We start from the raw sequence: 27,043 nt of genomic DNA, 5'->3' as shown, positions 1-27,043 counted from the left end.
CAGAGCGAGCGGTGTGCTGATCCGTCCATGCTCATGCAGTCTTTCCCTAACTCTCCCCAGGCAACCTGATCTCCTCACACCACCTCTCCAGCAAAAGCTCAGGAAATGGGCAATTCACTTGGCTGATAAAAGCAGAATTGTCAAAAAAAAAAAAAAAAAAAGTCTATAGAAATATTCCCTCCTGCAAATATTTTTTATAAGAAAGCTAAAAACAACTTGGACATCACTCTATCCACAGCGTCACCACTTGAGAATGTGCAGTTCTGGCCTAGAAAGCTCTGAAAGCCTTCCCTGCAGGGAAAACAGCGCGATCCCGGGGACAGTCTGCTCGGGACCTCAACAACCATGCCACCGTAAGAGCAGAACCAGCAGGCACAAAAAGGGCTCTGTGTCTGGCAGGCCCGCGGCACACCACGCCACAAAGACAAGGATCAGAAAAGGGAGCATGGTGGAAGCACCCCAGCTTCCTCCCCAGGGCCATAACTCATATGAAGTCCAGGAACGATTATGAACTGGATTCAACTGAAAATCTTTTCTGGAAGAACATCTGTTAGAACACACAGGCAGAGAAGTAAGGCTGATCTGCCACATGGGTGATGCTGTGTCATTATCCTTATCCCTTGAGCTGTGCTGCTCTCCCCAGGCCACTGCCAGCACCGGAGACACAGGCACCTCAGCAGCCAGTGCTCTGTACAGCATTTGGAAGTGCCGTCCTGGTGCAGAGGGCGTTTCCCCCACGTGTAATACCACAGGTTGGAAATGAGTAATACCTGACTGAAGGGGGCCCGGGGTCCATCACCTAGCAGAGCTGTTTTCTGTTGCTGGAATGGCATTTGCCCTTGAGATGGATGTGGCCCTCTTGCTGGGTTCTGCTGTCCCTGAGGTCCAGGGGGCCCTTGCATGCCTCCCTGGGGTGGAGGTCCCAAAGAGCCCTGGGGCGGGCCCTGCTGTCCTTGTGAGCCTGGAGGCCCTCGCAATTCCTGGGGAGGGCCCAGCATTGACCCTTGCGGGGGCGGCCCCTGCAGGCCTCGCATCTCCTGAGGCCCTCTCATTTCCTGAGGGCCATGTCCCAGGAGTCCACTCGGAGGGTGAGGTCTCATCTCTTGAGGCGGGTGGCCCATCATCATGCCTTGGGGAGTAGGACCCTGATTCTCCCGAGGTCCTGGAGGGCCCTGCATTCCTCGTGGATTCAATCCCATCAGAGGTCCCTGAGACACAGGACCTTGGATCCCCTGAGACCCTGGCCCACCTTGTATCCCATGAGGATGAGGAGGTCCTTGCATTCCTCTGGGACCAGGTGGCCCCTGCATACCTTGAGTACCAGGAGGCCCCTGAGGGCCCATGTGCCCCTGGGGACCCGGTGGGCCTTGGGGGCCTATGTGCCCTTGAGGGCCAGGCAGACCTTGAGGGCCCATATGACCTTGAGGACCAGAATTAGCCTGTGGTCCAGGTGGTCCTTGAAGTCCCAAAGGGCCATGAGGTCCAGGGTGCCTTTGCATTCCTTGGGGCCCATGCATGTCCTGAGGCCTTGGCAAGCCTTGGGGTGGGCCCTGGGGCCCTTGTGGTCCCATGAATCCTTGTGGCCCTCCACCTCCCTGATGCAATGGAGGACCTTGTGGTCCCATTTGTCCCTGGGGTCCAGGGGCTCTAAACTGTCCCTGTGGACCTGGAGGCCCCATCTGAGCCATGTTCATTGGCATCTGCTGAGATGAATGGGGCTGCTGGAAGCCTTGAGGAATCTGAGACATTGGGCCTTGTCCTGGGAAGGGCTGGGGTCCGAGAAGAGGGGTGCCAGATGATGGAGGAGGCTGGATCTGCTCAGCCTGTTTCTGGGCGAGCCTCTCGATTTTAAGTTGCTGGAAAGAAAAGAAAAAGTATACTGAAAAATAAGCCAAAGATGACAATATTGCTGTCACTTATTTCACTGGGGGACCTCAAAACAAATATGAGGCATCAACTTCTTAATGCCCAACAGTACCGGAGTCCATATGGCATTCAGCCAGTCAGAGGGCACTCAGGCCTCCAGATGCAGTCTAGACCACCTCTTTTGAAGTGCTGGGAAACAACTGCTAGGATTATTTACATCTATACTGACCAGAAAAAGTCCAATAATCCACCAGTGTTGTATCATTGTTGGTAGCTGTCAAAGGTAGGACAACTAAGAACAAACCACCTGCTTTAGAGCTGACAGAAAAAAAATTATTTTATCTGTGGATAAATGAATGAATTCAAACTTAAATGAAGCTGGCTTTATCTTTTCTATTAAAACTATATATTTAATTTAGGTCTACTCACTGCTTGACTGATCTAGTTAGAAACTAGTTCCCTGCCCAGCCGGTGTGGCTCAGTGGTTGAGCGTCGACCCCTGCACCAAGAGGTCACTAGTTCGATTCCCAGTCAGGGCACATGTCCAGGTTGTGGGCCCAATCCCCAGTGGGGGGCATGCAGGAGGTAGCCAATCGATGTTCTCTCTCATTAATGTTTCTGTCTCTCTCCTCCTCTCCCTTCCTCTCTCTAAAATCAATAAAGAAAAAAAAATAAAAGAAAGAAACTAGCTCTCGCCCTGGCCGGTTTGGCTCAGCGGTTAGAGTGCCGGCCCATGGACCAGAGAGTCCCAGGTTCGGTTCCCGCTAGGGGCAGGTACCTCAGTTGCAGTTTGTCCTCGGCCCCAGTTGGGATCGTGTGGGTGGCAGCCAGTTGATGTGTCTTTCTAATGTCAATATTTCTCTCTCTCTCTTCTTCCCTCTCTCCCTCCTGCTCTATCTGAAGATAAATGAAAAATGTCCTCGGGTGAGGATTAAAAAAAACTAGCACCCCAACATAGCAGTAAGAAATGATGGAGCTCATCAGACCCATCTGAGAGTCTGTCCCTCTCCTTATGAGCGTATCAATAAACAGTGTCATCACTGCTTTCTTAGGGCACCTTCACACACCTCCAGGAGCTGAGGGTTCGTATACTGTAACGTGGCCATCTCTTGCTCGATTTCTGCTTGTGTTTTCTTCTTCTCTTCCAATTTAATGTCCTCTTTTCTGTCATTCAGTACCTCATTTGGGGCAGGAATTGGAACCTTATTTTGCATCCAAGCCTTGGGAAAGAAGAGAATTTTAAAATATACCTTAAGTGTGTAAATTACAATGATGGAATGAAGAAACTCTCCTGTAATGTTATTGGCCCATTCCACTTCCTGAATACAAGCTGGCTCACCTGGTGGATTATCCTTACCTCCAGTACTAATTCTTAGTGACACATGAATGGAATTTGGCAAGCACATTGCTAGGCAGAAATTACTAATTAATAAAAGCTGTAAGATCCTACATGTTATCAGGACTGTGAAGTATGCCTGCCTCTCCAAACAGGCACACACACTGTATTTAGGGAGAATACAGCAGAAGATACCACGCAAGAGAGAGTCCGCGTGCTCTTCCGCTCCACGCCTCTTCTCCCTCCTTCCTCTGACAGCATCTCCACTACAAGTAAGCAAGAAGAAAAGACCTAGAAGATCAGGACAAAAGCAGCACTGACCACAAAGCAGCAGATGGGAACTATATCTAAAAGTGCCTGAAATACTGTATGTGGACAATGCTCCAAGAGGGCGATAGTACGGAAATATGTTCAACAGACGAGACAACCCAAAGAAACACAGGTCTGAGCTTCAGTTACACTCAGGGAGTGGAATCTCCAGTGCGTGAATCAGACAGGCCACCGACCTGCTGGAACTGAGCAGGGATAGGTTTTGCATAAGGAACTTTCTTCTGAGGCACTTTTTTCTGATCCTTCTGCATCACTTCCTCCATCCCCCAATCTAAACCTGGGATGGTCATCTCAATCTCATTCGACTCGTCTTTCCCTGCAAGCATAAAGGGAAGCAATCAGTCAAGGAAACGAAAGAAAGTGGCCACTTCATTAATGAATACATTTTTGAAAAAAACAGATTAAATGTTATGTAATTCACATCACTTATATCAACATTTCTCAACATAAACCATTTTGACATTTTCAAAATAATTTACTATCATAAGAAACAGAGCTGTAACAATTTTATAGAAATAAACATATAGGTGCAGCTTCTCTTACCCATCTGCTCTTGCTCCATAGCTAGTTTAAGCTGTTCCGGAATCCCCATCCCTGGAATCACCGCCAGGCTATTAGGCTCAAGGTCATCTATAAACAGGAACACATCCACTATCAACAGAGGTTTTATAAATGTAATGGCCCAATAAAACTAACACTTTTATAAAGATGAGACCTATCATCAGTAATTTACAAACCAATAAACTATCAAACTAAACTTTGTGCTGTAAAATCTCCTCAGCACCTGGCACTTCACAGAGTATCTGACTGGACAGAAGGACGGACGTGCAGCCTCACCATACTCCACTCCGTCCTCAGACATTCCCGGCAACAGGTTCAGATTGTAACGATCTCGCATTTTGTCACCTGGTCGGTTTCTGGTCCAGAATTTGCTGCAAAGCAGAAGAAACGGCAGAGAGAAGGGAAGGAGCACGAGTCAGTGTGTTTCTGGTCACTGACAGGACTGAGCAGTCCCTGGTAAACACATGCTTTTCTTCTAAAAATTTAAAATGTAAGAAGAGGTATTTTTAATCAGAAGGCGAAAAAAACACACAAAAAATGAATAACAAAGTCATGTTCAATACTCAATCTCCTTTTTGAAATATATGTAGTGATAAAACATCACAAAAATATTCCTAAGAATAAGATGGGATATAAACTAATACATCAATCTATCAATAAAAATGTATATGCTTATTTCCATCTGCTCCATGAATATAGTAATCCCTTGTTGTTTTTTATATAAAGCTTACCTAGTATGGTCATTTGAGCCTGAGCACAGAATGTGTCCGAGAGGGTGCCAGGCCAGGCTCCAGATCATCCCTTCGTGGGCCATCTCCATCCCGCCCACTTCCTTCTCTACCCTGTAACAGCACCACAGGAAGAAGTCTTTTTCACAAAAGCTATGTATATACACATATAAAGGACATTCTACTTCAATGTAACACAAAGCTCCCAAAGCCTGTGACTTTACACCTGCCAACTCCACATGTTTCAGGGGTACTGACTTATCATCAGTAACATATCGTTTTACCCCAAGAGCACTTCAGAGGGGAAAATACACAAATAAGAAATAAGAAAATCTGTTATATTTGCTAATAATGACTTCCATATACAAAAATAAATGTGCTACTTTTTCTATTCCAAGCTGGGTTTTCCAGAACTGAAAATCGCAGAGGGTCTCTAACACAGGGCATATGAACACTCAGAACAGATACAAACATTATCATGCTTTACACTCAATGCCCTCTTCATAAAACCTGCAACTTCGTTACACAGTAAATGCTACATACCCAACATGCCAAAACAACAAAGAGCCATCAGACCCTCCACTGGCAAAGAGTCCTTCGTGCACAGGATGCCAGGCCACAGCTATGAAACAAAGACATAGGAAAAGACAAAATGTTTACTAGGACCTCAGAATGCCCCAGGCGACAGTCAGAATGAGAAGTCCACCTGACAGCCACGACTGACCTGTGGCTTCCTTCTTATGGCCACGGAAGACCTGAAGCTCTTCTTTCAGGTTTCGGATATCAAAAAGTTTACAGAGATGGTCACGTGATGCTGTGAGCAGCCAATTGCCATTGAGATTTAATTTTACTTCCATCACTGTGTTTTTATGGGCATGACTAGAAACAAAGTACCAAGAAAATAATGTAAGAGTTAAAAACAAACCTAAGTACAATGGCCATTTTTGTTGAAAAGCACATGGGTCAAGATGGCAAGAGGTTTAGCCTAGAAGTAACAAAGCATGAAGAAATAACATTACAGGACCAGTTAAAAATACATTTGAAAGAAATAGGTCGCCCTGGCCAGTTTAGCTCAATGGTTAGAGCGTCGGCCTGCGATCCAGAGAGACCCGGGTTTGGTTCCCGCTAAGGGCATGTACCTCGGTTGCAGTTTGTCTCTGGCCCTGGTTGGGTTGTGTGGGTGGCAGTCACTCGATGTGTCCCTTTCACGTCGATTTCTCTCTCTCTCTCTCTCTCTCTCTCTCCCCACCCCCCCCCCCACTCTATCTGAACAAAAAATGGAAAAATGTCCTTGGGTGAAGATAAAAAAGAAAAGAAATAGGTCAACAACAAAAATAATGTCTATTATCTAAGCATTGCTTTCTCTAACCAGTTAAAATAGCAGCAGAGCTTCAAGAGGATAGAAAAGTTTATCTTTGAAGCTGGAAAAGCATTTGAACATATAAATAACTATTCAATAAAGCTCATTAAAATTTTAAAATTCAACGAACCTCTTCTCTCTAAGACAAAGCATAAAAAAGAAGACGGGAGAGTTCAAGAGCTCATTTGAACTCAGGACGCTGCGACAGCGAGGCCCACACACTGCACAGCTCCAGCAGCTCACTCTGGACAGGGCTCCCTTACCGAACAGAAGGACCATCATTCAGCTGCTTGGTCAGAAAAATGTTAACAACAGATTCCTCTCAGTGTGAATGTTTACAGATAACTCAAAGAAAATTTTATTATGAAGTTGCATCATAAGTAAGCACCTTGGACAAAAAAAATGAGAACTGATTCAAAAATGGAAGAAAACCTTCTCTACAAATAGAGGTAGTGAGATAGAGAAAGCTGGGCAACATGTCTGGTGAGGGGCACACATGTCAACTCCATACAGTGTCAAACGTGTTATAATGAGGAGAGACAGTGAGTCAGAATCGTGATAACCCCCTCCTTCCCCACCTCCTCCCCCTCCATTCCTGTGATACCCAAACTGAATTTCAATAGATGTGGCAGAACACAAACCAAGCCTTATTTCATTGCAAATTCAGAGATAACTTGTATTTAATTAATAAGAACGCTTTATATACAAGTCCATCTGTTGTCAACACTACTTTTTCAAAAATGCGTGAGCGGAGAGAAAGCTGAATTGAAAGAACACAGGCGGGTGGGGTTCCTGTCACTTACAGTGTTGCAAGGCTCTGCCCAGTCTTGGGATCCCAGAACTTGATAGGCTGTTGACTATCTTTACTTCCTGAAACAACTAACCCTTTTGTTGGATGCCAGTCTACACATTTCACATCAGCACCATGCCCTGTTGGAAACAAGTTAAAATAAAAACCTAGTCAGTCATATATATTTAAAGCAAGACTCCATTCTAATGTGAACCAAGCAGAGAAACCTAGTCAATGCTTTATCCTAGTGCTCTTAAACTTTGTGAAGACCTTGGTGTCTGGGAGCCAGTGGATACATCGCGACCCTCCTTCCATGCCAGGGGTACAAGAATGTGTCCTTCTCTCCTGCAACTACGTTCACCTTCTTACCGAATTGCTGGTAGTCTAGTTAAGGCTTTTGCAGCTGAACCTTTCAAGCTCCAGTATTTAAAGCTTTTTAAACTTTTCATGCTATTCCTGTATTATCCTAATTATCTGGCACAGTTCTTGTCATTCACTTTAGTTTTCCCAGTCAGCAGCAGTCCTCAAGACGAACGTCCTACATTCAGGCTCAGACAACACTGCTTTGATGACAGCAGTGTCCATCTTTCTGATCCCATTTACTCAAATGCAGAGTAACAAAAATAATCCCTGCATCACTCACATACGTCATGTAAAATGATAAGAAACGAAACTCTACTGAGTAATTACTAAATGGTAGGCAATGTATTAAACACTCAGAGGTATCAACTCTTGAAATCCTAACAAAACCCTGAGGAAATATTATCATGACATCCATTTACAAGTGAAAAAAGAGAAGGACTGGAAGGGCTAAATAACGTTCTCAATTGCAAAGCTCCTCAACAAGAACAGGAGCTGGGGTCTGAACCTGGCTACCGAGTCTGGAGACCGTTCTCTTAACCACTGTGTTGGAACATAAGGTCACATCACAAATGTAATAGACTAAGACTAAGAATCACAAAAGTGAACATCAGGATCTATAAATCTGAAATAAATGACCGCTGAAAATGTGGATGATGTACAAAGAGAGTTCCAAGAATATTTTATACAGCAAAACGCATGAAGAAGCAAGGTGAACAGTGAGGTAAAGAGCATCAGAAACAGCTTCTTCTCCAACCTGGATCAAGTCCAGCTCCTATGAAGTTTCAGGCGGGAAGGAGGAAGAATACAGAAGAATAGAAAAGTAGAAAGTAGAGAAGAAAGAGATGGTTCTAGAGGGAATGGAAAGTGAATTTGCTCTAATTCAAAAGGTAATTCATATCTCCAACAGGCATGGACTTCTCTAAGGGCAACACCTCATGCTGGCAGGCATGTACAGAGATACCAACTATTTGGAGAATAGCTTCGCAATGTGTATCAAAAGTATGAAAACAGTGTACATCTTATAACTCTATAATCCAATATTTCAGAATGTATCATAAGAGAATGGATATCCAAAAAACAGTGATGTACAGAATGTTTATGGTACAGCTTATTTTTAAAATGCCCTTGAGCCCTGGCCAGTTTGGCTCAGCGGTTAGAGCGTCGGCCTGCGGTCCGGGGAGACCCGGGTTCGGTTCCCGCTAAGGGCATGTACCTCGGTTGCAGTTTGTCCCTGGCTCTGGTCAGTCGTGCGGGTGGCAGCCACTCGATGTGTCCCTTCACGTCGATGTTTCTCTCTCTCTCTGTTCCTCTCTCCCCCTCCGACTCTACCTCAACAAAAAATAGAAAAAAAAAAAAAAAATGTCCTCGGGTGAGGATAAAATGCCCTTGAATAGGCAACAAATCGATGACAAAATAAATCTCAATACAGCATATGTGGGACACAGCGCAGCTGTCACAAATGATACTACAGATAATTTAATGACATTCAAACATTCATGAGACTAAGTTCATTTTTAAAACCAAAACAAAAAACACCTGCATGTATAGCATTCCTGACATCACCGTAAAAGGCAAACAATTTAATAACATGAGTGACTATGTGTGCATATACGCACAGAGAAAAGAAGGCAAGCTATCGCGATATCAGACTGTTAACAGAAACAATATCAAGCTGAGCAGTGGAATGAAGGTAGTTCTTACTTCTCTGTGTTCTGTGTTTTCACATGTTCTACAATGAACACACATTATCTTGAAGGTGGGAAAGGGGAAGAGAGGTTCGGTTGTTCCTTTGATTTTTTTTTTTTCTTTTTCTTTATTGATTTTAGAGAGAGAGGAGGGGAAAGAGATAGAAACATCGATGAGAGAGAACATCGATTAGCCAACTCCTGCATGCCCCCCACTGTGGATCGGGTCCACAAACTGGGCATGTGCCCTGATTGGGAATCAAACTGGTGATTCTCATGGACTTAATGCTCAACCACTGAGCCACGCCGGCCAGGCTGATTTTTTGTTTTGTTTTGTTTTTCTTATAAAAAAACTGAGAATGAACAAATTAAATAGAAATACAACCTGGCCTGTGTGGCTCAGTGGCTGAGCGTCAACCCATGCACCAAGAGGTCATTAGTTCAATTCCCAGCCAGGGCACATGCCCAGGTTGTGCGCCAAATCCCCAGATGCAGGAGGCGGCCAATCAATGTTCTCGCTCATTGATGTTTCTATCTCTCTCCCCCTCTCCTTCCTCTCTCTCTAACATCAATAAACAAACAAACAAAACAAACAAACTTGTTTAGTTTAAACAAGTATATGCAAAAACTTAAAAACTATCAATCCATAACAAGGAGCAATACACTATTTTTAGCTGCTTTAGTTTTGTTTCCTTAAGTTTTTGTATTTAAGTAGCATTCAAGCAAGAGATGCAATCCATCCATCCTTTACTGTTCCATGAATTTACTTGTATCCATATATATATATGTGTGTGTGTGTATATATATATATATATATATATATATATATAAATAAATTAGAAATTAAATTATACTGATTCTTGGATAGTATTTTATTAGTCACTGTCCTTAATAATAAAATTACCACTACTACCAAACACATATACTTGTTATGTATGGCACTATTCTAAGTAAAATATACATACTGACGTACCATCAGTACAAAGTGCAGACAGGTTAAGTACCCTGCCCACAGTCACAAGTTGACTAGTGGCAGAGCAGACATCTGAATGTAAGGACAGGCCCTAAGCCACCGCTCTTAACATCTATTCCAGATTGCCTTATTAGATGTGAAAAGGTTGGTCTAAGTCTGTCAGACAGGGGTGGGAAACCTTTTTTCTGCCAAGGGCCATTTGGATATTTATAACATCATTTGCAGGCCAACTTAAAAATTAGCCCACTATATTTGGTCAGGTTAATTTGGTGAGGCACGCGATGTCAGCTGGTATTGATTCCACTGGCCTAATATGGCCCACAGGCCAGACATTCCCCCCCGTGGAAGGCTTACAGGAGGAAAAGAAAACAAAAATATGTGTCATCTTCTTTGCTTCGATAATGCATGAAGACTCACTGAGGGTGGGGCATAGCAGATAGGACACTAAGATAGAAGGGGAACTATTCAAGCCTTTACATTATTTTATTTTTGAACCATGAGCATATATAACCTACTTTTTTAAAGTTATCTTAAGAAAATGTGTGCAAAAAAGTATATGCACCATGTTAAAATGTGTGACTTAAAAAGAGAGACACGCCCAAAGAGCACATGCATTTGCTCAAAAATGCATAAAGTGTACCCTAAAAAGTACACAAACACCTGACAATATTAATTGCCTCCAACAAAGGGAACTGAGTTGTGGGAGAACAAGGGTAAGGTGTCTTCCTGTATATTGTTTGATAATTTTAAAATATTAAATAATCTATTGAGAAAAAAATCCATTTAAAATTTTAATTTACTAAATAACAGTGTATTAATTACCTCTGGAAAGTGAGTATGAGATCTTTACAGGCAACATATAATACTTCTATAATTTTTTTTTAAACTGAAAAAGAAGCCAGCCTAGACTGGTTTTACTCAGTGGTTAGACCGAAGGGTCTCAGGTTCGATTCCCGGTCAAGGACACGTACCTGGGTTGCAGGTTCGATCCCCAGCCCTGGTAGGGATCATGCAGGAGGCAACCAATGAATGTGTTTCTCTCACTTCCCTCCCTTCCACTCTACATAAAAATCAGTGAAAAATATCCTTGGGTGAGGATTATCAAAAAAAAGAAAAAAGAAAAGGAGGTTTCATGGACCTATAAGATATTGTGCTGAGAAATAAGTCACACAGAAAAAGACAAATACTGCATTATTTCACTTATATATATAAAATTGAAAACAACAAAACAAATGAACAAACAGAACAGAAACAAATTCAGATACAGAGAACAAACTAATGATTGCCAGATTGGGGGTGAAATTAGGGGTGAGGAAATGGGCGAAAAAGGTGAAGGGATTAAGTAGTGCAAATTACCAGTTATAAAAATAGTCAAGAGGATGTAAAGTACAGTATAGAGAATAACTGAGGGACTAATATTGTGATAACTATGTATGTTGTCAGATGGGTACTAGACTTATCAAGGTGATCACCGGAAACTAATATAATATTGTATGTTAACTTAATTAAAAATAGATTTTTAGAGACTTCCGGTCAAGATGGTGGCATAGGTAAACATGGTATCGTGTCTTCCCACAACCACATCAAAGTTACAACTAAACTACAAAACAACCATCATTCAAAACCGCCGGAAATCGAGCTGAATGGCAGTCCTACAACTATGGAATTAAAGCAGCCGCCACATCCAGACTGGTAGGAGGGGTGAGGCAGAGGGGCTGGACTCACACCCACGGGTGGCAGAAGAAAATCAGGAGGACACCTAGGCTGGGAAGGTCCTCCCTAAGGAGTGAGGGGTCCCCGTCCCACACCAGGTGCCCCGTTCAGGGTTCTAGTGCCAGGAAGAGAGTCCCCATCACTTCAGCTGTAAAACCAGCGGGAACTGAGGCGGCTGGAGCCTCAGGCAGCTCTTCTTAAAGGGCCTGCACACAGACTTACTTGGACTCGCACCCTCCAGGCTCCAGCATTGGGGAGGCAGCTTGAAAGGCACCAGAAACATATGGGGGAAAACGGAGCTGTTTGGCACTGGAGTGAGGGCTGGAGAGGGGGCTTTCTCCAGGACAGATGTGCTGTCAGAGGTCTTTGTTCCTTTGGTGAGTCCTTCCCTGGGACAGCAGAAGGCAGCCTTACCTGGGACTCCAGCAACCTGGCTCACACTGTAAACCCTGTCCCACCCAACTTTCAGGCCCACCAAAGCTGTTGCCAGTTGTTTGATCATAGGATTGGCCTGTCTTGGATTCTGCTTCAGGTTTTCCTAAATTCTTTCAAACAAGCAGCATCTGGTCTCAGATAGCCCCATAACTCTCGTTAAGTAATAATACACAGAAACAAACACAGGGAGGCGGCCAAAATGAGGAGACAAAGAAACAGGTCCCAAATGAAAGAACAGAACAAAACCCCAAGAAAAGAACTAAGCAAAATGGAGATAAGCAACCTACCAGATGCAGAGTTCAAAACACTGCTTATAAGGATGGTCAATGAACTTAGTGAGGGCCTCAAGAGCATAAAAAAGGACCAGTCAGAAATGAAGGAGGCACTAACTGAAATAAAGAATAATTTACACAGATTCAATAGTAGAGTAGGTAAAGCCAAGAAGAAAACCATCAATTTGGAATACAAGGAAGCAAAAAACACCCAAGCAGAACAGCAAAAAGAAAAAAGAATCCAAAAAAATGAGGATAGTGTAAGGAGCCTCTGGGACAACTTCAAGCGTAGCAACATTCACATCTTGGGGGTGCCAAAAGGAGAAGAGAGAGAACAAGAAATCAAAAACCTATTTGAAACACTAACGGCAGAAAACTTCCCTAACTTGGTGAAGGAAACAGACATACAAGTCCAGGAAGCACAGAGAGTCCCAAACAAGATCAACCCCAAGAGGCCCACACCAAGACACATCATCATCAAAATGCAAAAGGTTCAAGACAAAGAGAGAATCTTAAAAGCAGCAAGAGAAAAGCAGTTAGTTACCTACACGGGAGTTCCCATAAGACTGTCAGCTGATTTCTCAAAAGAAATTTTTCAGGCCAGAAGGGAGTGGCAAGAAATATTCAGTGATGAAAAGCAAGAACCTGCAACCAAGATTACTCTAACCTGCAAAGCTGTCATTTAGAATTGATGGCCATATCAAGAGTTTCCCAGACAAGGAAAAGCTAAAGGAGTTCATCACCACCAAACCATTACTATATGAAATGTTGAAGGGTCTTCTTGAAGAAAAAGATAAAAAATATGAACAAACAAAATGGCAATAAATACATATCTATCAACGGTGGAATCTACAAACAAGATGAACAGATAGAACAGAAACATTCTCATAGATACAGAGAACGTTTTGTTGGTTGCCAGATGGGAGGGGGGCCCCCGTAGGGGGAATGGGTGAAAAAGGTGAAGGGATTAAGAAGTACAAATTCGTTGTTAGACTGACAAACCTCAAAGGGAAGAAGGGATGGAGGGTGGGAAGAGATAAACCAAAGAACTTATATGCATAACCAATGGCCACAGACAACAGTGTGGGAAAAGGCAGGAGGAAGGTAGGAGCAGGGAGGAGAGGGTCAATAGGGGAAAAATGAGGAACATCTGTAATACACTCAACAATAAATTTTTTAAAAAATAGATTTTTAAAAATGAAAAAGAATTAAAAAATGAAAAAGAATTAAAAAATGAAAGAGTAGAAAATAGATTAATCTAGCATAGATTCAAATTGATATACAACTGCTTCTTTCAGAGGAAAAAAGGTACTGAATTCCCAATGAAGTGACAAAAATGATTTGAAATAGTAAAATTGTACTCTGTTACGTCAATGTCGATATATTTAAATCCAGAAGAATTAGACTGGTAAAAACTATCCTAAAAAATAACTGGAAAGAATTTTTTTTTTCAATTTTTTTTCCTTTATTGATTTTTAGAGAGGAAAGGAGAGGGAGAAAGAGAGAAAAACACATGCCCCCCCACTGGGGATCTGGCCCACAATCTGGGCATGTGTCCTGACTGGGAATCGAACCAGCAACCTCTTGGTGAATGGGTTGATGCTCACTCTACCACTGAGACACACTGGCCGAATGAAAAGATTTTTTTTAAGTTTCTATTTAAAAGATGGTATTTGAAGCCTTGTTCATAATTGTGAAAAAGTATAAACAAATTAAATTTTTTTTCTTGCCCTGGCCAGTTTGGCTCAGAGGTTAGAGCATCGGTCCGCAGACCAGAGAGGTCCGGGTTCAGTTCCCACTAAGGGTACATACCTTGGTCGCAGTTTGTCCCCGGCCCCGGTTGGGGTGGTGTGGCAACCACTCAATGTGTTTCTCTCACATCAATATTTCTCTCTCCCCCCCATCTCCCTCCTGCTCTATCTGAAGCAAAAATATGTCCTCGGGTGAGGATGAAAAAAAACATCAAAACAAAATAACACATGCAAACTATGCATACTGTATGAGGATGATTAAAATGTACATGTATGCCCGGCTAGTGTGGCACCAGGAGGTCACTGGTTCGATTCCCGGTCAGAACACATGCCCAGGTTGTGGGCCGGATCCCCAGTGGGGTTCATGCAGGAGGTGGCCAATCAATGTTCTCTCTCATCAATGTTTCCATCTCTCTCTCCCTCTCCCTTCTTCTCTAAAATCAATAAAGAAAAACATTTTTAAAAATTACATGTATAATTATACAGATCAGCAGGAAGTAAAAATTACACTGGCATAGTAGAAACAAAAATAAAGTTTTCCTATTCACTTTTCCTGTTGCATTGTGGTTTTAACCATAAATAACATCGGTTAGGTTTCTCATGTGTGAGAACTTTTTGATATGGTTTTAAAATGAGAAAAAAACAACACTGAATGCAAGTTACTTTGCTAGAGAATATTTATCAAATTAGCAAAAATTACATTTGGTGATACCCAGTGTTAATAAGAGAGTACTAGGCCCTCTCATCCATAAATGGTTGAAAATTAAATTAGTCCAACTGTTTGGGGAGGCCATTTACCATTTGCTCTATAGCTTTCATTCTGTAATTCCTCTTCTAGGAATTACCCTATGTCTATAGCGGTAAAAACCAACAAGATTTATGTACAAAGATATTTATTACACCTTGTTTAAATTGCAAGACTGGAAACAAAAACGAATCTGTGAGGGCCGATTCAGGAAAATTTAGGTTAATCCATGTATCGAATTCAATGCAGCTGTTAAAATCAAGGTAGGCCTAGCTGGTGTGGCTCAGTGGTTGAGCATCGACCCATGCACCAAGAAGTCACAGGTTCGATTCCCAGGCAGGACACATGCCCAGGTTGTGGGCCAAACCCCAGTGAGGGGCATGCAGGAAGCGGCCAATGGATGTTCTCTCTCATTGATGTTTCTCTCTCTCTCTCCCTCTCCCTTTTTCTCTAATATCAACAAAGGAAAAAAAAATTTTTTTTAAACCATGGCAGAAAGAGGAAACTCTTTGAGGTGATAGTAATGTTCTATGTCTCAATTATAGTGGTGGTTACAAAAACTAATCAGAGAACAGGGACTTTATGGAGTGAATGAAATGTTATATATATCTCGATTATGGGGTATATAGTTGTCAAAAGTCAAAGAACTGTGCATCTAAAAAGGGTGAAAGTAATCATAGGTAAATTGTTCCTCGATAACTGATTTTAAAATTACGAGCAAAAAAAAAGCAAGATGTAAATTAGGCCCATTTGTAAAAGAAAACCTCAGCTGGTAGTAGTTTCTTAGGGAAAAGAAATACTGTGGGAATAAGAAGGCATTTATTCTTCAGTACTACTTGGAAGTTTTCTTTCTTTTTTACTTGACGCTTTTAACATGTGCTTTTTACTATTTTATTTGATGGAAACTGCCTTTGGTCTCCGCTCAAAACTCACATGAATGACTGTTTTGACAAAGTATCCCTTCACCTTCCCACACAGGACTCCAGGAATGACTGCTACGAAGTATCCCGTCACCTCAGAGCAGTGGTAGCCGCAGGAGACTCTTCCCAGTGCTATCACTGATGGATTCAGTATGGCTGAATTAAGCTCCAAGAATATTATGGGTTTTGTAATCTGGTATGACATATATATAAACTTAAATTTATATACATTATTACCTCACAGGAAAATGATTAAGTGTCAAACACATGGCTGATCAATTTCAACTATTAACCCTCAGGAATGCCTCTATACTCACTTTTTTCATTTCAGAAGTCCAGAATTTCAAGATAAAAATCAAAGTTCTTTGTGATGCTCACACACAGAAATTCTAAGAATGTAGTATGTGCAATTCTGGAGCAATTAATGCAGACCTAATGAAAAATTCATTCAAGTGACAACTGGTTTTATGGCATAGTGACCTAGATATTTTTTTCTTCCTTCCTTTATTAACTGACTGATTTTAGAGAGAAAGAAAGGGAGAGAGAATGTTTTCTTGTTGTTCCACCTATCCATGCATTCATTGGTTGATGCTTATCAACCATTCATTGGTTGATGCGGACTAGGGATCGAACCCGCAACCTTAAAGGGATGATGATCTAACCAACTGAACTACCCAGCCAAAGCTGTGACCTAAATATTTTAATACTAAAAATGCCTTTTTAAAAAATTGATCCTAGAGAGAGAAAAACATCAAAGTGAGAAACATCGACAGGTTGCCTCCCATATGCACCCCAACCGGGGATCGAACCCTCAACCTGAGTATGTGCCCTGACCAGAAATCAAACCCACCTTCTGTTGTAAGGGAGGATGCACCAACTGAGCCACACCAACCGGGGCCTAAAAACATCTTGCTCAAGATTTTAAGACTAAAAACCTTGGGACTAAAAACTTCAAGTATTTTTTAAACTGGCATCTAATTAAACTTTTCAGAATCAAGCTGGTAAAAAATTGGAAGATAAAGTGAAATAAGCCAGTCAGAAAAAAACAAGTATCACACAATCTCACTTATTTGTGGAATATAATGAACAAAATAAGCTGATGAAAATAGACCCAGAGACATGGAAAGGAGTATAGTTCAGACTGACAGACCTCAGAGGAGAGGGGAACAGCTGGATAGGAAGAGATAAACCAAAGAACTTATATGCATATATGCATAACCCATGGACACAGACAACAGTGCCATGAAGGGAGGGTGGGGGCAATGGGAGGGGGGAAAGGAGGGACATCTGTAATACTGTGGACAATAAACATAAATTTTAAAAAACCTCTTGCCACCACCAAACCTGCTCCAGCTCATATAAAGCTTACCACAGGCACAAGATGTAACCTGCGGGGGACTGACAGCAATCGACAGGTTCGCTAGAAGACACACAGTCCTCAGTGGGGTGGCAGAGCTTTAAAGAAGCCAGTGAGATTGGCGCGTGGTTATAAAATGGACTCCGGGGTCCCTGGGAAAGGTCATAGCACCCTGTCTGCACTTGACTGCAATTAGAAGCAGGGGATGCGCTTGAAGAAAGAATTCCACACTGAGACTTGCCCAACTCTAAAATTAAGAGATTCCAGTCACTGAAGAACAGGATTGTCTTATTAAAGCAATGTGAGGAATTTCCTTTGAATGCTTATACTTCAGACTTTAACCTGCACTGCCCAGTGTGGTAACTATTAGCTACATGTGACTATTTAAATTTGTTTTAAAGTAAAAATTAGGTTCCTCGGTCAAATTAGCGACATTTCACAGCTCAACAGCCATATGTGACTAGTGGCTAGCATATTGGAAAGCACAGATATAGGATATTTCCATCAAAAAGCCCTACTGGACAAGACTAATTTAAACTATAGTTAGCCACTTTAAATAAAGTTTCTCCTTAAATCCCCATAGTCATATTACTTTTATTCACTATCTCAGTTACACACTAAACAGCAACAATGAAAAAATGACCTTCAATCGCTACTCAAGCTGGGGAAGACCCGCAAAAGGTCCCCCTGCAATTTTACATAAGGGAAACTGAGGATGTAATGGTCAGCCCATGGCCAGAGGTGGCCTGGATTCTCCTCTTCCCATTCCAGTCTTTGCTTCACCTCACCAAATATACAACATCCAAATCAAGTGGAAAAATACTTCCTTTTGTTTTGTTTCACTCACCAGTCAACTTTCACTTTCTCAAATGGAATTGAGGTGGTTGTAGAAGACAAAATTCTGTATACCTTTCCATCTCTTAGAATCACATAAGAAAAATTAGGGATAAAAATCTAAAAATACATACATAACTAAGAAGTTCTTCTTTCAACCATCCAAGAAGTAATCAGATTGCTTCTGAAAACCAGGGTCTTGAATCTGGCAACCATTAACTTAACTCCAAAGAAATTCCAAATTAATCTAACCACAGAGGGTCTACCTTGAGAAGCTAAACCTACAGGCAATGAATTCTGCATCATCTCCTAGCTGAACATTCCCTCGGGGTCCTAGTGGAAGTACAGTGACAGACTTAACCTCTTGAAGACAGGTGGCACTGCTTTGTGAATTAATCTGTATCTGATACATCAGAATTGTCCAACTTACTACTTCGGAATAATTATTTTCAAAAAAAACAGCTATTAATTGTACATTACAACTTATTCTGAACCGAAGATAAACCACCATTTTACTGATTCTACTTGATCCTTCTTCACTCATTAATTTGAAACAAGTGTGTACATTTATTGGGCTCCTCTTATGGGAGCTCAATCCCTAAAATATGTGACTACACAAAATGAGGACTGAACATTGGAGAAGTATCTGCAGAATCACACAGTCCACTTACAGTAACTGTCAAGAAAATTAACACTTAGAATAAAAAAGTCTGAAAAAAAACCTGAAACTAAGCTACCAAAACCAATGCAGGTTATACAGACCTTTCTCCGCAAGTAAAAACAGAAACATCTCTTTAAAAATGTTACGTGATTATGCCTGAAATAGCAAAGTGTAGAATAAAAATTTAAAAAAAGATTTTTTTCCTAATGAAAAAATACTTGTTTTTTTTTAAAAGGAGATCCTAAAACTATGGACACTTGATAAACCCTAAGAACAGCAGCATAGATGGCTTTGCCTTCGGCTACTTGGCGAGCAGGTGGACTGGGCAGCAGCAGAGCCGTCCTCGCTGTCCCCTCTCAGAAGGTAACAGTGCAGTGCAGGGAAGGACAGAAGCCAGAAAGGAAAGAACTGGGTTTGAACTCTCCCCTTAGAGGTGGCGGCTCCCTGGCTTCTGTGAGACAGTGTGTGAACTGCGTGTCCCTCGGCAGACCCTGGGCAGGCAAACAGCCCTTCCTTAAAGACAATGCATTTGATCCCACGGCTGGGTGAACAGTCTGAAAACCAACAGAGAGAGTTTTATTTGAAGGTCAGAAATAGTGTCCATTTTTCCGTTTTATTTTTCCTGGATCAGATCATTATATGAACAAATCTTAAGAAAAAAATATTTTATACATAAATTACAAAAAAGCACCAAGATGTTCTAATACAGGAAGGAAAAAAGCAAACAAAGAATTCGAGTACCATGTTGTACAACATTAAGAGTCGAATACTGTTATTCAAGAAAACGTGTCAAACATTAACAACACACTCAGGCTACTTCCAGCCAGAACATAAAATGTTAACAGATCAGTTTAAGGCAAAGTATGTGTAGCCATGGTCCATAGCCAGACACTTCAACAGATCAGGAAACTCAGTAATTTAAAAATTAAGGAGCACAAGTGACTTGCATGCTGGTCAATGAATATGCAATTTATTAGTATTTTTCTTCCTTTTGTGTAAAGTGATTTTAAACTTGATCTAACAATCAACATCAACTGGAAGTGATTGCTACTAATAAATTTGACATCTAAATCTAGAAAGTTACATTAGTAAAAAACTATAAAATTAAATGAAAAGTCAATTCTGGAAAGAGTATCCCTCTAGGCAGTGTTTTCACAAAGCATGCTCCAGGCAACAGCAGCGAACAAAATTATGGAGGAAGGGGCTGTGTAGTCCAATAATCGGGGAATGCTGAGTTTTAAAAGTTGACAAGTTTCCTTCCAAGTCTCAGAGCCCTGCAGTGCTTTCAACATGCCTTACAAATCTGCAGGTGAGAATCGACCATGAGCTTCTTTTCTCAGAGAGCTTCCAGGTCCCTCAGGAGCCCACGCTGGGAAATTCTGAAATGCTAGCTCATGTTGTCTAGCACTGGGGAGGGACATGTAAAGAGACCTTTAACCATACCTGCAATGTTACTTCTTTTTCAAAGTCAGAAGTACAGCAGGAGGTGAGGGCTTGCAGCCGAGTGGCAGCTGGAAGACTGAAATGTATGGCATCAGAAGAGCACCCAAGTGAACTCAGACAGAGTAAGGAGATAGACGAAGCATGGATTTGCCAATACCTTTCTTGAGTCACACATGTAATTTGCATATGCAAGTAAAATGTCTTCTACTTATTTGTATCATGTATTTACATGGAAGACCAACAAAGGCTGACCTAAAGGAAATTGTCCAGTAGGTTAAAAATTAAAATAAGCATACATCTCTCTCATAAGACTGATGCCATGTAATTATTTCTGCATCAAAGAGAACAAAATTTTATAAATATATAATTTGAGTCCAATAAAAACATATAGAGGCATAAGTTTTACTGAAACTTACGTGTCAGAATGCTGGTACATGTACATGATGTGGGGGAAGGGTATAAACAGAGAACAGCACTATTTCTACTCTGGGTGGTATGGCTCAGTTGAACACCCTCCAGTGCATCAAAAGGTAGCACATGCCCAGGTTGTGGGTTCAGCCCCAGGATGGGGTGCGTACAGGAGGCAACTGATTAATGTCTCTCTCACATTGATGCTTCTCTCTCTTCCTCTCCCTTCCCCCTCTCTAAAATCAGTAACTATTTTTTAAAACTAGAAAGTGTTTTTTTTTAAAAAAGCACTATTTCCAAGTTTAAAGAGTGTATTTAGAAAAATCTCGAGGCATACAAAAGGAAGAACATCAATCAGGAATGCTGCTACAACAGGAAATCGCGTTTCTTTTCCAAGTCCACCCTGACAGTCTTCCGTTACTGTAACCAGGACAAAGCGATTCTGCAGCATGTTTTGTGCCAACCAGCAAATTCCCCTTTGTTGGCTTTTTAAAACATGTGTTCAAAAAATTACAAGACTATTTTGGAGAATATTTATCAAAGAAGCTTACAGGAAGGAATGCAACAACCCGATGTTCTCTGAACCTCCCTGCCTTGTCCTCCCTACCTGCTCAATGTTAATAATCCATGTCATAAGCTCTTCGGTTATTCAGCTGGGATGGAAGATACCTGGAATACCACACACAATGTAGACACTAGAAGCAAAGTCCCCTATAAGAGAGGGTGCACTAGGGTGTGTGTGCTCAGACAGTTCAAGGTCCCCTAGTAAACATTTCTGCACACATTCATGATGCATAGTAATATAGAGATGATGCAATATTCTTCTAAAAGGTTAAGAAAAAAAGGAGTCATCACATGAAATATGTAAAAATAAAAAATAAAAACTATAAAAGAATTACGGGAGTCTGATAATACCAGGACTACTAGAAAGAGCAGTCCCGGTGCTACTTTAATAGTAAGAGTGATAAGTGCCAGCAGAAACCCTGGCCAACAATGAAGAGAAGCCATGACTGAAACCCCTACAAGAGATATTTTAAATGATCCTTCAGGGAACTTCTAGGGTAGACTTGCCTTCTGAAAATGATACAAAAAAGTAAACTGGTTCACCCTGAGTTGGCAGATTGAGGGCAGTGTCTTAAATGTGGGATTAAGAGACATGAAAGCAGCAGACAGCCCTGGCCAAGACGACACGACATTGCAGCCACACGCACCTCCGCAGCTGACGTCGAGACTGAGTGCTGCCAGGATCTGCCTGGGTACAGCTGCACCTTTTCGGTAAGTGTGGCTCCCTAAAATCCTGCCCACCTACTACTGCTCACCTCTTGGAAGAAAGGATGTTAACAATGGCAACATTATGGAAATTTACCTGTATCTGGACAAGAAGGTATGTGAACCTCTAAATGCGGCTTTAGGGGTGGTGTCTATCACATGACCCCAGAAGACTAGAATTTCCAGCCATTACTAAGACCTTTTCCTACACATAACTTGGGATGGCATCATACCAAATTATATGTTGATAATTATCTTCATTTCTGTCTCAAAGAAAAATCAGATAACTGAGAAAACTTGAACCGAGAGCTAATTAAATAACCTAGTTTCCATCATAGTAAAAATATATACCAATGAAACAAATATCCATGAATCCATAGTGATATAAATAATTCAATAAATAAATAAGAGGGGTAGAAGAGTTAAATCTCCGATGCATGAAAATTCCAAATAATTTATGGAGTTACTCAGCCCTCAAAGATGTAGAACATAAATCCCTTCCATGTAGGTTGGGCTGTGTGGCACGACTTCCTTGCACAGGCTAGAGTGTGGAAGCGAGGGCAGTGGGGGAGACTAGCCTTGCACTGGGGAACTTTGGGAAACACTGCCTCAACCTGGTGATCAAGGTCAACATCAAGGCATGTTGATAATCTACACTTGTCTTCTGATGTGATGAAAATGGCGCTTTACCTCTGATCTTCCTCCCAAAATTCCATAAAAACAAAACCTATCATGAGAAAAAAAAAACACATCAGCTAAATTCCAATTGAGGAACGTTTCCAACTGCCATAAAACTTCTCATCAAAACTCTGGCTAAAACACAGTGGAACACATTCTTAACGGTGTTAAAGTGGGAGAAACTTTGAAGCTAGAATTCTCTGTCCAGCCAAAGCCTCATTGTAACTGTAAGCACAAAATAAAGACAATCGTTTTTTTTAACTACCATTCTAGAAATGTGAACAAGTAATGCTTATTAGGAAAAGTGAAAATCCAAACCAGTTCAAATTAAACATATCATAAAGAATGCCAGTATTTCCTCGTGTTTATAATCTACCACCTTCTTATATTTTATAGACTGAATGAATGAATAAATGATAAAAGTCCAGAGAGAGAAAAAAAATCCATACACATAATATTAAAAAGTACAATTGTTCCTTCGCCAGTTTGGCTCAGCGGTTAGAGCGTTGGCCTGTGGACCAGAGTCCGGGGTTTGATTCTGGTCAAGGGCCCATACCTCACCTTTGGTTCGACCCTGGCCCCATGCAGGTGGCAATCAAACACAATGTGTCTCTCTCATGTTGATGTTTCTCTCTCTCTCTCCCTTTCTCTGAAGAAAAATGTAAAAAAATTCTCGGGTGAGGATTAAAGAAAAAAACACAGAAAAAAAGCACAAGTGTGTTCCTAGGGAAAACAAATCAATGTTTTATTCGGCCCTCCAGCCCTCCTCACTGAGCAGTACCAAGAGCGTATCACGAAAACCCTCACTTCCATGAGTAATCTGCTGTACTTCCCCTCCACAGGAAGAAATAACCAAGAGATGAAATCAGCTTTCTCCAACTGAAGCTTAACAGGTTCAGTGTCAAAACACTTTGATTTGGAATTAAGGATATGTTAAATATAATTTAATTCACATTTGAATTGTTTAGTGTTCATATGTAAATCAATGGTTAAAAGTAAATATGGAGTGAATCTTAACTGTTTAAATCTCGGATGTCACCAACCAGTTGTGGTCTTATGTAATGTATTTAACCCTTGCTAAGCCTTAATATTTTCATGTGTAACATGAAGTCTACCCAATGATTAGGTTACTTCAGGAATTAAATGAAATACTTAGCATCATGCCTAGTACACATTTTGAAGAATCAATAAAAGCTCTTCTTTTGATCCAATCTCTGACCTGAAAAAGCTCAAAATGGGGATAGATATATCCATACAGAGTTACTTATTGAGCAAGAGTTGCTACTGTGGCCCTGGCCGGTTTGGCACAGCGGTTAGAGCGTTGGCCTGAAGTCTAGAGAGACCCGGGTTCGGTTCCCACTAAGGGTACATACCTCAGTTGTCCCCAGTCCTAGTTGGGTCATGTGGGTGGCAACCACTCGATGTGTCCCTTTCACATCGATGTTTCTCTCTCTCTCTCTCCCTCCCACTCTATCTGAACAAAATATTGAAAAATGTCCTTGGGTGAGGATAAAAAAAAAAAAAAAAAAGAGTTGCTACTGTGAACAGAGTATGAGAAAGCAGAAAATGGCTCAATTTGAGAGTACCTTCCCAAAGTTAGACTTCTTGAGATTTTCCTTAATTTCAGTTTTCAAATGACCCCTGAGAAAAAAACATTGGGTTCTAATTAACATCCAGCTCAAGTATTAGACTTGCTCTAGTGCCATGTATCTCTCAGAACTGGAAAACCTAAAGAGGGGTCATCATTGCCTTTAAATAATTAGGAAAAACAGATAATACTTTTGATGTAACAATATTGATTCCACTAGATTAAACTGTAGTCTCCGATACTGAGATAATACCAATCACTTCCCTTTGTATTTATGGAATAAACATTTGATGAGACTCTCTACATTTTCTGTTTTTAAAATATAAATCATGCCCTGGCCGGTTTGGCTCAGCAGTTAGAGCGTAAGCCTGCGGTCCAGAGAGACCTGGGTTTGGTTCCCGCTAGGGGCACGTACCTCGGTTGCAGTTTGTCCCCGGCCCTGGTTGGGTTGTGCGGGTGGCAACGACTCAATGTGTCCCTTTCACATCAATGTTTCTCTCCCTCTCTCTCTCTTCCTCCCACTCTATCTGAACAAAGAATGGAAAAATGTCCTCAGGTGAGGATAAAAAAATATACATATATAAGTCATTTCTCAGGAAAATACTAGGTTTAACTCAAGTATCGTTCAATTATTTTACTTGATCACTTACCTCTAAATCCCCCAATGCCATGGATTACTTAGCTTCAAATGTATGATTTAAAAAGGAAATACATGAATAGTTCTTAAGAAATGGAGAAATGATAGCAGTAGAAAGAGGCCAGGAGAGAAGTAGGAGAACTGCTCCAGAGTCACTACCATGAAGAAGAAGGTGTGTCTGGAGGAAGTCGTGACTTCAAGCGTGCAGTGCACTGGTATACATGGCCCCTTCCTAAATTAGTCCAAGAATTACAGTGGATGCATTTATTTCCCAAGACTGTTACTGACTCCAAACGTTAGGAAAATTTCAAAAAACTTCAACCCAAATGTGAGCATTGCCCCAAAATAGATGGGTTCATACTGATGAATAAACCAGAACAGAGGAAAATAAAACCCAAAATACACAGAAGGCCATTAGGGCCTTCAAGAGACTCCAGGCCCCGCCCCAGCTCCTTGACGAAGGCTGAGGCTGCAGTGACGGTGGTCACAGGACTCTACACAGAGCAGCGTGTCCAGGCCCCTCCCGACTTCCCGCTTATACACAACAGCTTCCTCAGCTAAAGCCAGACAATCGAATCTAAACTGGGCAAAATAAGCCCAGCAAGGAACCCCAGAGCAGGGTTTAAGCCGGAAAGGAGAGCAGCACACAGCTGTGGCACTGTCACACTAGGACCCTGAAGGAAGGAGAGCAGGAGGGAGAGAAGCAGAGAAAGGAAGAGAGAAGAGACAGGACAGGGAAGGGGCAGAGAGGAGAATGAAAGGTAGGTCCACAAAGAGTGAAATAAACTAAGCACTCCACCTCAACACAATCCATTTACTTCGCAATTGTGGAAGTTGACCATTTACTCCAAAACTGTATAATTTCTTGCCCAACTCACTACACACACACACACACACACACACTCTCCATAGTGAGGTCTACCATTCAAGGAAGGAGCCTTTTAGGCAAGTGGACTGACATTAACCAGTACAAATCTTCATTCAAAGATTTGGCCAACCAAGGATCACTGGACATTTCTGAAAAATCAAAGAGGAGGAAAGAGAAAGACCAGGATAAAGAAACAGACTTAGTGATCTGAAGGAAAACAAATTGGAATAGACCACACCAAACAAACACCTGAACTATTATGCTAAAAGTTGCAAGGGGTACATTCATTTAAAACAAACAACAAAACAGTCACTATGAAAAATAAAAAGACCAGAGAACCACTAGGAAATCTTGGAAATTGAACACACAGTTGATAAAATAAAAATTTCATCAGAGGGGCCAAATAACAGACTGAGCATGACTGAAGACAGTATTCTAGAATACGAAATAGAAGAAACCTCCAAGTAGGTAAGAGGAAAGGACAGAAAGAGGAAACATGAAAGAAACATGTACAAGGCAGATAGCTCCAGCGGTCCCAACATTCATGCGCTGAGTTCCAGAAGATAAGCAGAGACCATGTGAAATGATAATTAAAGGGGAAAAAACACATATTTAAATGGAATAAAGATTTGAGATCGAAGATTATAGAGAGCCAAGAAAGATAAAATTTATTTATTTATTTATTTATTTAATTATTTTATCCTCACCCGAGGACATTTTTCCATTTTTTTTGGTTCAGATAAAGTGGGAGAAAGGGAGAGAGAGAGAGAAACGTCACACGACCCCACCATGGGGACAAACTGCAACCGAGGTACATGCCCTTAACAAGAACCGAACCCAGGTCTCTGTGGACCGCAGGCCGACACTCTAATCGCTGAGCCAAACCAGCCATGGCAAGAAGAAAGATGAAATTTAAACACACCTACACATGTCCAGCCGGCGTGACTCAGTGGTTACAGCATCGTCCATGGACTGAAAGGTCCTGGTTTGATTCCCTGTCAGGGCACATGCCCGGGTTTCAGGCTCAGTCCCTGGTAGGGAACATGCAAGAGGCAGCCAATTGGTGTTTTGCTCTTATGTGGATGTTTCTCTCTCCCTCTCCCTTCCGCTCTAAAAATCAATTTTTTAAAAATCTTAAAAACAAAAATTCTGAGTGAAAAGCATTTTGAACCAAGAATTCTCAACCCGTCGGCCTGCAGTCCTGAGAGACCGGGTTCGGTTCCCGCTGAGGGCATGTACCTCGGTTGCAGTTTGTCCCCGGCCCTGGTCGGTTGTACAGGTGGCAGCCACTCTATGTGTTCCTTTCACATCGATGTTTCTCTCTCTCTCTCTGTTCCTCTCTCTCCCTCCCGCTCTACCTGAACAAAAAATGGAAAAATGTCCTCGGGTGAGAATAAAAAGAATTCTCAACCAAGACAAACTATAAGTATGATAGCAAACTGAAGATAACTCTAAACATAGTAATTTTGAAA

At 41.6% G+C, this 27,043-nt stretch overlaps 1 protein-coding gene across 5 annotated transcripts in view; it reads right to left on the bottom strand.

Moving 5' to 3' along the window:
• Positions 1-27,043, bottom strand: part of WDR33 (WD repeat domain 33) — a 70,042-nt gene that overhangs the window by 13,584 nt on the left and 29,415 nt on the right. For 3 of the 5 annotated variants that reach the window (XM_036253272.1, XM_036253273.1, XM_036253274.1), the window contains 9 exons: positions 6,985-7,111; positions 5,546-5,700; positions 5,365-5,443; positions 4,825-4,935; positions 4,370-4,464; positions 4,076-4,162; positions 3,709-3,848; positions 2,934-3,086; positions 771-1,856 (listed from right to left, as the gene is read on the bottom strand). In XM_036253272.1, the coding sequence (XP_036109165.1) occupies positions 771-1,856; positions 2,934-3,086; positions 3,709-3,848; positions 4,076-4,162; positions 4,370-4,464; positions 4,825-4,935; positions 5,365-5,443; positions 5,546-5,700; positions 6,985-7,111 (2,033 nt within the window). Of the gene's footprint in view, positions 1-770; positions 1,857-2,933; positions 3,087-3,708; positions 3,849-4,075; positions 4,163-4,369; positions 4,465-4,824; positions 4,936-5,364; positions 5,444-5,545; positions 5,701-6,984; positions 7,112-23,080; positions 23,108-27,043 lie in introns of those variants that run through there. The other 2 variants (XM_036253275.1, XM_036253281.1) reach the window with 2 other exon arrangements.

The sequence above is a fragment of the Molossus molossus genome, unplaced genomic scaffold (genome assembly GCF_014108415.1).
Source record: "Molossus molossus isolate mMolMol1 unplaced genomic scaffold, mMolMol1.p scaffold_m16_p_11, whole genome shotgun sequence".
In the NCBI taxonomy this organism is placed as follows: domain Eukaryota; kingdom Metazoa; phylum Chordata; class Mammalia; order Chiroptera; family Molossidae; genus Molossus; species Molossus molossus.
The sequence above is the reverse complement of the archived record's forward strand: the minus strand, read 5'-3'. Positions and strand labels throughout refer to the sequence as shown.